General features: G+C 39.4%; 1 protein-coding gene across 1 annotated transcript in view; it reads right to left on the bottom strand.

Annotated features, from left to right (window-relative positions):
- Nucleotides 1-317: 317 nt before the first annotated feature.
- Nucleotides 318-11,443, bottom strand: part of LOC126267139 (B-cell receptor CD22-like) — a 144,111-nt gene continuing 132,985 nt past the window's right edge. The window contains exon 9 of the mRNA XM_049972063.1: nt 318-699. Coding sequence (XP_049828020.1) covers nt 697-699 — 3 coding nt within the window. The 3' untranslated portion in view covers nt 318-696. The remainder of the gene's footprint in view (nt 700-11,443) is intronic.

The raw sequence follows: 11,443 nt of genomic DNA, 5'->3' as shown, positions 1-11,443 counted from the left end.
TGTTACACTTTGGTTTGAAATTATCTGTTCTTGATGGCAGTGCTCTAAATATGATCAACAATTTATTCTCCCATAGGTTACGATATCCTTTACTTAAATTACTGTGCATTACACATGTATTTTCATACGTTCTCTACTCATTGTTTACATGCATTGATTTCGCAACAGAAGAATTTCACTTTATTTACTCACCAATATTTGTAGAGTAACTATTGAAAATAGCCATCAGACATTATAAGGTATACTATAGAATTGCCAGTAAATACAGTGTACTCTGCTATGTCTGTATTCTTCGGTTCTCTTAACTATTATCCACATTGATTTTTCCATTGCTCCCTTTATTGAAGTTATAATTATTTAGTTAGCATCAAAATAATAGATATTTCCATTCCAAATAATTGTGGTTTCAAACAGAATTTTTTATGAAAGCTGTGCGTATCTCTTACTCACTACATGTATAGTTTTTATTATAATATAAGAACGCCTCATCCAGCATGGGATCTTCTTATTATCCAGGAATCATGTATTGCACGTCGCATTGATACTAATGGTAGAGCAACACTAAGGTTGTAGATTCACGATCGAAGCAACTAGGCAGGTGCAGGATACAAGAGCAGTCGGATGGGTGTGCGACTCCATGTCCTAAGACGTCCGCTTCCACGCCTACAGGTTATTCTTACTTCCGAATCTCTTGTGTCACTGGAAAAACAACAAATTGTAATGAGATATTCCAAAAGGAAAGGTCAACACTCATGTTATTTACCAGAATATATTTCCACAGTGACAATAATTACATGTAGACGACGGTTAAAATATAGGCAATGTGGTCAGAAAATGTCTGAAAAGCTTGGAAGGATGGTGCAGGGTCGGATAAGCTGAGAAATTCTCTATGGATAAAAATTCGATACGATCCACGGATTTAGATTGGTTAGCATTGAAGTTAGCTAATTAGTTCAAGCAGCCTACCAGAGACGTTGTCGCCAAACATGTTCTTCGTTTGGTCTCCTAAAACCTAAGAACACAGGGTCTCAAAAATCAGATATGGGCCGGCAGTAAGGACCAAACCGGAGCCAAAGGCTGATTAGCCTCTTGCGTTATCATCATCGCGATGAGAAGAACTGACACTGGCCGACCGCTTGAATTTGCGCAGGCAACGGCCCGAGTGACAAACTTCAATGCTGATTAAGTTGCAAATGGCCCGACGATCCGATTTTTTTTTCTGACCAGTATTTCACATCAAAATCTACGCTACAACACACTTACAGGTTCTTTTAAAACAATTTCTGACCACCCCGCTTCTAAGGAGCTGTGAGTGTGTGTGTGTTTGTGTGTGTGTACATATTATCATCATCATCGTTTATTGTACATAACAGGCCATAAAGGCCCAAAACAGAAGCCAAAAGAAATATTATAAACCAGAATAACACACTACACAAGATAAATAACACAATCAGTGACACAGGAATTAGCATTGCGCTAATCAGAGTTGCACGTATTTATTTTATTTATTTATTTAGTCAAGTTCCGTAGGACCAAACTGAGGAGCAAATCTCCAAGGTCATGGAACCTGTCAGCACATGAAAGTACAACACAGATAAAAATAAACGTTCATGAACCTGAAAAAAGTCAGTCCATAAGTTTAAGTACACGCTATCAGCAATACAATAAGAATCAGCTTAATTTTTCAAGGAACTGCTCGACAGAATAAGAGTGACCCGTGAGGAACCTCTTCAGCTTCGATTTAAAAGCCCGTGGATTACTGCTAAGATTTTAGAATTTGAGTCGCAGCTTATTGAAAATGGATGCAGCAGTATACTGCACACCTTTTTGCACAGGCGTTAAGGAAGTCCGATCCACATACAGGTTTGATCTCTGCCGGGTATTAACCGAGTGAAAGCTGCTTATTCTTGGGAATAAACTACTATTGGTAACAAGAAACGACAATAAGGTATCTACACATTGAAAGGCCAATGCCAAAATACCCAGACTCGTGAACAGCGGTCGACAAGAGTTTTGTGAACTCACACCACTTATTGCCCGGACCGCCCGTTTCTAAGACAAAAATATCCTTTTGGAATGGGAAGAGTTACTCCAAAATATACTACCATACGACAAACGTGAATGGAAATAAGCAAAGTAGACTAATTTTCGTGTCGAACGACCACTCACTTCTGATACCGTGGAATGGTAAAAATGGCAGTATTAAGTCTTTGAACAATATCCAGAGTGTGGGCTTTCCACGACAGCTATCTATCTATTTGATCACCTAGGAATTTGAACTGTTCAGTTTCACTAATCATATACCTGGTCTGTGAAATTAAAACGTCAGGTTCTGTTGAATTGTGTATTAGAAACTGTAAAAACTGAGTCTTACTGTGATTATTTTCTACAAGCCGTGAACTTATGTCAAGTACTGCACTATTTGAAACCGAGCCAATGTTGCACACAACATCCTTTACTACCAAGCTGGTATCATCTGCAAATAGAAATATTTTAGAGTTACCTCTAATACTAGAGGTCATATCTTTTATATAAATAAGGTACAGGAGTGGCTCCAACGCTGATCCCTGGGGTACCCCCACTTGACAGTACCTCACTCAGACACCACATCACAACCATTCTCAACATTGTGAATAATGACCTTTTGCTGCCTGTTGCAAAAGTAAGTGGTGAACCAGTTGTGAGCTACTCCCCCTATTCCGTAATGGTCCAACTTCTGGAGCAATGTTTTGTGATCAATACAATCAAATGGCTTAATTAAATCAAAATATATGCCAAGCGTTCGAAACATTTTGCTTAGCCCATCCAGTATCTATCAGAAAAAAGAGAATACAGCACTTTCAATTGTTACACGACTTCTAAAGCCGAACTGTACATTTGATAGCAAATCGTGTGATATGAAATGATCAATTGTCCTTACATATGCAGCCTTTTCAATAACTTTTGAAAACACTGATGACATAGAAACAGGTCTAAAATTATGTACATTATCCTTTTCTCCCTTTTTATAAAGAGGCTTTACGGTTGAGTAATGTAATTGCTCAGGAAACTTACCATTCCTGAATGAAAAATTACAAGTATGGCTAAATACTGGGGTAACATGTACAGCACAGTATTTTAATATTCAGATAGACACTCCATCATATCCATGAGAATTCTTAGTCTTCAGTGATTTAATTACTGACTCAATCTCCCTTTTGTGTGTCTTATGGAAGAGTATTTCCGACATCAATCTCGGAAAGGCATTTGCCAAGAAAGTTATATGATTTCCTGTAAAACTAAATTTTTATTTAATTCACCATTAATACTAGGGAAATAATTGTTAAATAGCACATCTATCTAATCTATCACAAACAGAATTATGTATACTGCGAACTGACTTTATATCGTCGGCCTTGTGCTGCTGACCAGACACTGTCATCACAACTGACCATTTGGTTTTCATTTTATCCTGTAAATTAGCTATTCTGTTTGCATACCACATACTCTTTGCCTTCATAATAACATTTTTAATTACGATAGTGTTTGTAATGTGCTACTGTAGCTTGATTGTGACTATTTCTAACATTTTCATATAATCCCCGCTTTGTTCTACATGACATCGTTATCCCGCTAGTCAGCCACCCGGGCTGCCCAATACTGCTAGTAAACCGTTTAGAATGTTCTAATGGAAAGCAACTCTGAAAGAGCATTAGAAATGTGTCAAGGAAAGCATTGTACTTATCATCTACGTTACTGGCACTATAAACATCCTGCCACTCTTGTTCCTTGATAAGATTTAAAACACTCTCTATTGCTGTGGGATTAATTTTCCTACATAGTTTGTAATTAAATGTGACATTGGTTTGAGTATAAAAGCATTTTAGTGTTAAAATTTGTGCACCATGGTTTGAAAGGACATTCAAGCTTTTACTAACAGAATGGCTGTCTAGTAATGAAGAATGATTAAAAATAATGTCTATGGCTGTACTACTGTTCCCCTGCATCCCAGTTGGAAGAAGCACAGTCTGCATCAGATCATATGAACTTAGGAGATCTACCAACATCCTTTTTCTTGCACCATCATATACAAAGTTTATATTGAAGTCAGCACATATAATTAGTTTCTGGTACTCCTACAAAGTGAATCAACAACCCTCTCTACCTTGAGCAGAAATGCCCTGAAGTCGGAGTTAGGGGACCTATAAACAACAACTAGAATAAGTTTAGTTTCACTAAATTCAACTACCGCTGCACAAGATTCAAATATTTGTTCAGTGCAGTGGCGTGATACGTCTATGGACTCAAATGGAATACTGTTCTGTACGTACAAAGCCACTCCCCCACCTCACAAGGAACTCCTTGAGAAACAGCCAGCTATTCTGTAGCCTTGTAAAGGAAGCCTCTGAATTATCAAATTATTTAAGTGGCGCTCTGATAGAGCAATAATTTCAGAATCAACATCTATAAGCAGTTCACTAACTTTATGTCTAATACTTCTTTTATTTTGATGAAATATGCGAATTCCTTCTCTACTTGGAACCATTGCATCCTTGGAAGGTGAGCCCTTAGTTAGAGGAACTTCCTTTAAGCAGGTATACCTATAAGCTGACTTCATTCTAAAACAGGTGCAGTTCTAACGCCAACTCCTAGAGGAATTTTTCCATTAGTGACACCACCACCAACACCATCCACCATACCTTTAAGCTTAGCCAGCCTCTTCTTCCCATACCTGATGAGGTGCAGGCCATGCCTAGTGAAACCCGATCGACTGATAGACTCATCTGGCACCACTGAGATGTGACCCATTCCCTCTGCCATCAGCACTCTCCCCAGCCCCAAGTTAACACGCCTAACAGACGCATTAAGGTGAGGCCGATCATAACGCTGAAACAGTTGCACGAAATGCACATTAGTGCCACCAGTTTGAGTAGCTATCTTAACCAGGTCATCACCTACATCATATTCCCCGTCGCTACAAGACTGTTTCCTGCTCCCCCCACTATCATTACCTGATTCTCCTTCATAAAATTCTTACAAAACTCCCCTATGCTGCCAGTCACCCGAGCCCACCCTGCACTAGGCTTCACAATGCTGGTAACCTGGTACTCACTCTCCAAAAGTTCTTGCAACTGCTGGTACACACCTCAATGTGGGAACTACCTAGCAGCAGAACCTTCTCCTTTCTGCTAGACTTTGCAACTAACCTAAGCCTCCTAATTGCTGAGGACTGCTGCATCTTCCCTACATTTACAACTATGACAGTTGTTCATATGTATTGCATATAAGCAAAGTGAAACTGTCTGAATACCTCCTCTCCCTAGCTGCTTTCTGGCACGCAGCCAATTCTCATTCCCCACCACCCTACACCATCCTCAACTTATCTAGTTCCTCCTTTGCGCATTGTAACTGCACCTGAAGGGCACAGATCTTACGCTCCTGCTCCTCTATCAACTTATTTCTACTACAGATTCTGCAATCCTCAGGAGAGGATCTCACTACAATGACCACTGGCTTCCCCACTGCATTCCCCCCATTGAAAATACTTCGAACAAATCCCACACTGTAACCCACTATTCACAAACCTAGGACAGAGCCCACACTTTTCACTCATGGTAAAATTTTACAGTTACAGAAAAAACTATACGTCTACGTTACCAAATTTCACTTACACCGGTAGAACTATTTAAGGACTAACAATAACGGTCTCGAAATTCTCTGCCTACTAAGAAAGCAACTACTCGTATTAATACAGCTACACCACAGCTAATACCAATACCAACAAAACTTCAAAAAATTATAAGCTAAAACCAAAAAATTCAAACGGCCACTGGAACTCTAAGCGAAGTTAAAACACTGAATATAAATTTCACTGAAATATTTCACTAGAGACAATAAGAGACGTCAGTTGAAAACTAAAGTACGAAGTTTACTAAACAACTTCAACACACAGAAAATTCCAAAAAATCACAGCGAGCGAACGATTACAAAAGTTTATTAAGTCGTTATTTCGACACAAACGGCACGCAACACCGCTGAAAACTACTAAATTTAGTAACCGTATTACAGAGCACAAATAAGTTTGTAAGTACTTTGCTTTATAACCGCTACAGCAGCAATGCACGCCGCAAAATGTAAACACACTACTGAGGCGCGAGGCTTAGACGAACGACGCAAGTACACTCACGAATAATAGACCACTCGACTGAGTAACACAGGAAGAAAGACTTAGATTAATTTCTGGCAAATGTTGTTCCACTTTCTTCTGTCCATTGCATCTTCCAGGGATGCTGTTGGTGCTACCTTTTGCAATGTCCTCATCACTCTATATTTCCACCTAGTCCTTGGACGACCTCTTGGACGTCTTCCAATCAGCTGGGAATTGAACACTCGATTGGGGATAGATTCTCCAGATCTTAAGACATGACCCTACCACGGGAGTCGTCATCCTCTGATGGTCCTACCTAAATTTTTGTACAAGTCCTCTTTTAGCCTTCTTTCCCATCTTCCATTTTCCTTGTTGAATGTAGATCTTCCTGAGCACTTTCCTTTCAAATTCGGTCTTCAAGTGTTTGTGAAGTCGCCCATGTCTCGGAGCCATATAACAGAACAGGTTTTACCAGTGCCATGTAAAGTTTGATCCTGCTGTTTTGTGAGACCAAGCGTGACTTGAATAAGTTATTGAGGCTAAAGAAGGCATGATTAGCATTAATTGTTCTCTGTTGAATCTCTTTACCCACCTCGCTTTTATTAGATAGAATCTATCCCAGGTACTTATATTTCTCTACTCGTTCAAAACTGAGTCCATCTATATTGATGGTGGTAGGGAAATCCTGTCGAGTGAGATGATGATACATTTGGTTTTCTCGTCGTTGACACTTGGCTCTTTCATGTACTTAGTGGTGTCAGGTACTATCTGATTAAATGAGTCTCCCATAATCATCACATCATCGGCAAAGGACAAGATTGTGTCAGTTCCAGTCATATCCATCTCCTTGTCATTACCAATTTCACGTCGTACCTTTCTCAAACTGTGTTGAACAGAGATAGCCTCTAACATTTTGTTTCTAAATCATACTTGGCTGCTTGTATCTCTATAACATGCTTCAATCACTTAGATGTATTTTCTTGTGACGCTCAGCTCCAGCATTATCCTTCATAATGCCGTCCGATTAATGCTGCCGTAGCCCTGTCGGAAATCTATAAATATGAGGTGAAATTTTCTATCAGATTCATAGTACTTTTCCATTAGCTGTTGTAGAGTAAAGATGTGATCTATGGATGAGCGTCCTGCCTTGAATCCACATTAATATGGCCCTACGATCTCTTGTAGAGCAGGTTTCAAGTGAATAAGTAACAGGGATGTTAATACTTTGTAGCCCATCTCAAGTAGCGAGATTCCTTGGTAACTGTCAACTTTTGTTTGACCTCCTTTTTTAAAAATTAGGTGTACAATTGCTATCTTCCATTCAACCGACATTTACGCTGATGACCAGATTTTGACAATAAGCTGTCTTAGCGTCTCCAGTAAAACTTCTCCTCCGTCTCTAGCCAGTTTAGCACTAATACCACTGCTACCCAGCGCTTTACCACATAGAACTTTATTATTTTTGAGTGACTCTACAATAGTTCTTATATCCTCCATTGAAGGTTCAGATACATCCTCTTCCTCTGTATTTAACTCTCATTCTTGTTCTACCCTTTCTTCAGGAGTTTCTACATTTAGCAATTTTCTGAAATGCTTTCCTAATTGATTTGCTTGCTCTATAGGAAGTACCACATTCCCTTCTTCATCTGTCAGGATTAAAAGTTTGCTGTTTATAATTGCCTCGACCAAAACCTGCCTACCTGAAAAAGGAGTGCGGTGGTTTCTTCGATTCCTCAGCTGCCACCAATAGCGTATTTCCACATTCTCTGTTCTTCCTTCTAATGAGGCTGTCGGTTAGTCGTCTCACTTCTGACTATGTTGCCTGTCAATCTTCTGAAGGGTGATTTACCATTCTAATCTCTTCTCCATTCTATCTTGAACAGCCAATTGGCATTCATCATCAAACCATGGTTTACTTTTTGGTTTAGCTTGTCGTCCCAGTTCTTCCTTTGCACTCGGATAACCACTTCCTTCAGTTCTGTCCATACTCCTTCTAGATTACGTGGGACCTCTGTTGACAAAAGTGAGCCATTGACTCTATCTTGGTATTGCTGTCTTATTGTTGATTTGGAAGTTTCTCCTTATCGTGAAGAACTATTACTTCTCTTTACCTTTGCCATTTTGTAGAGAGTTTTAGACAGATATCCAAAACTACTAAAAAGTGGTCTGACTTCATATCATTACCGCAGTATATTCGCGCTTGCTCGATGCATCGACAATACTTTCCATCCACCAATGCATGATCAATCTGGTTTTTCATCTTAACATTTTGTGATATCCATCGGGTTTTCGCACTGTGACTGCAAACGCGGACCTGGGTGTCTCAGAGGGGATGCAGGGGCACTGCTTGGCAACACTGTACTCATATGCGGGCCTTGTGTGTATAAACACCTTACCTGGGCCACCCTGCCAGCCGCAGGAAGAGGACCCGAACTCTTCCGAAAGAGAAGGAAACTATTGGATCTTCGAACAAGTGGGATTCTCGCGCCACCTTACCAGTTCATTTGCAGCTGCGAGCGAGCTATTTCCTGTGCGTTGTGTTAGTTATTTTAGCGTGTGCTACAGTGAATTTTGAGGCTTGAGTGACAAGTGAATACGTGAAATGATGAATCAGGTAATTTCATTGTTCTCTGAACCCTTCAATTCACGGAACTTTCAAGAAAAAGTAGAAATCAAGAGGCTAGGTAGGCCGACTCTTGATTTGACAATTTCGCAGACTGTTAAAACGAAAAGTCGCTAATTCAGTAGGAAAAATAACTCTGAATTTTGCAACAAGCATGAATGGCTGTGTGGTTGTGAGATGAAAAGTGCCTTATTTAGTTTTCCTTGTTTATTATTTGGAGGAGATCTTTCATGGTCTAAACATGGAGCCTGTGACATTCAACACCTCAATGATAAAATTAGAAAACACGAACTTTCTTCAGTCCATGTAAATAATGTTGTAAATACGGCGAGTCTAGGCAATGTAAATATAGCTACCCAATTAGACAGTGGGTACATAAGGTCCGTGGCATTACACAACCAAAAAGTTACCGATAATAGCTACATATTGAATCTAATTATTAACTGCATTCGTTTCTGTGGTCCGTTGGAACTTCTTTTAGAGGATATAATGAGCCTGAATCATCTTCCAATCCTGGTGTTTTTCGTTCCTTCATTACTTTTAGTGCAGAATTATACTCTGTATTATAATCACATTTTGAGAAAGCTACAGTTTTCAAAGGAACCTCAAAAACCATTCAGAATGAACTCTTCCAGTGCATGCTACAAGTCTTCCAAGAGGAAATTAGATAGGAAATTTAGGGTTCTGAGTTTTTGGGTGTTTTAGTTGACGAAAGCAGTGCCGTAGCCTGTGTCTCCAAGATGGTTTTAGAATATAGGTACATCATTAACGGAAAACCAGGTGAAAGATTTTGGAACTTCATAGCACCTGAAATGCATGATGCCCAGTCTTTGGCAACGTCCATCATCGAACAGATAAATAATCATTTGTGGAATTGTCCACATAAGCCAATAGCGCAAACATATGATGATGCAGCAGCCATGAGTGGTTCGTCACGTGGGGTGCAAGCTCTTGTCAAGGAAAATTTTCCCAATGCTTCATATATTCATTTTATACCCACCAGTTGAAAGTCATTAAGCAAAAAGCCGCTTCCATTAATAAAAATGTACGAATATTCTTCACCAAACTTCAGGAACTTTGCAACTTCTTTTCCGCATCTCCTCAAAGAACAGCAGTTCTCGACTAAATACTACGAAAACAACTGCCACGTTCAGTGCTTACTCGTTGGAATTTTCAGTCAAGAAGCGTCAATACCGTTTTCGAATATAGGGAAGCTATTATCACGTGCATGAGTAATTTGAGCGAGGGGTAAAAACTGTGTAATGAGAACACGATCCTGCAAGCCTGTGGCTTAGTAACAAATTTGAAAGATGAAAAGTTCATTTTTTGGCTTTCATTTTTTCATAAAATCACGTCCATGTGGATATTTTGTATAACCAGCTACAAAAAAGTAATATTGACCCCACATACGTATAAAAACAGCTGACAGCTTTTGAACGTGAAATTGCGAACATTAGGGAAGGAGTGAGTTAAAATTCAACAGTTTTACACGAGTACCATAAAAGAGTGAGAATTGAAGATGCCGTAGCGGTGTGTAATCTACAACGGGAGGCAAAATAAGTATGTGATGCCAGAAAAATTCGCTTCTCACTCTTCCAGTTCTCCGGAAACTTCTTTCAGAGCTGCTATTGAATGCTACTGGTTTTTGGAAGCAAAGAAACTTCGATCAGAACTCTCTGTTATTTATTAAAGAGAGGAGTTCAGAAGCGTATTTGGAGCTTTGAGCTGGTTTACGTAACAGAGAATAATCTTTCTGATGCACTGAGCCGATCTGTGAAGATCCTGAAAGCGATAGTTACAATTACAATGACCACGTCAGAATCAGAACCTTGTTTTTCTTCGCTAAAACGCATCAAAACCTTCTAGCGGAATACTGTGGACCAACAAAGACTATTAGCACTCGCGACGCTCTTTATTCAACAAGACCTCGTTTTAGGAACTGCAGACTTCAATCAAAGAGTTATTGAAAGATTTGCAAATTGGAAGGAAAAAAGTACAAGTGATCAACACCACATCCAAATTCAGAGATAAAAGGTTAGCAAGGCATGCCTACCACTTTTTGAGTTGCAGTTGATTTTATTTCCTTTTATTCTGCAAAAGTAATACTTTTTTCTGTGTACACCTTTGGTTATATTACGAGTAGAGCGATCTGGTTATATCAGGCATTACAAAAACAACAGCAGTGTACTGATTTTCTCACTTTTGTTCATGTTTTCCTTAGTCAGCAAAGTGCAACACCATCTTCTTTGGTCACGAGCCGCCACTGGAATAGATACTGGCAAAGAGCAGACACCACAAGTAGAGACAAACTCCAACGCATGGGTGAAGTGTATCATCTACACTGTTCAACATTTATATCGGCAATCTGGTCCATGAATGACCGAACAGCTCATGACAAAACAACTGGGACAAATAAAGTTCCAAATACACTGCTTTTTGCCAACGACCAACTAATCATGTAGGTCAGTAAAAATAAATTACAAATGGTGGTACATGGATTAAATAATACAGGCCTAAGTTACAACCTGAAGCTTTCTACAGCTAAAAGGAAAACAATGGTCGTTTTGGGAAATACCATATAAGGACCAAGACAATCATCGGCAACCAGTTAACAGAAATGGTATGTCATTTCCAGTGTCTAGGATGTGACATCAATTTTGGAGAAGAGAGAGATATAAGTCAGAAAAGTAACA

The sequence above is a fragment of the Schistocerca gregaria genome, chromosome 4, assembly GCF_023897955.1.
Source record: "Schistocerca gregaria isolate iqSchGreg1 chromosome 4, iqSchGreg1.2, whole genome shotgun sequence".
NCBI lineage: Eukaryota > Metazoa > Arthropoda > Insecta > Orthoptera > Acrididae > Schistocerca > Schistocerca gregaria.
Note: the sequence above shows the minus strand (reverse complement) of the source record. Positions and strands in the feature narration are given on the sequence as shown.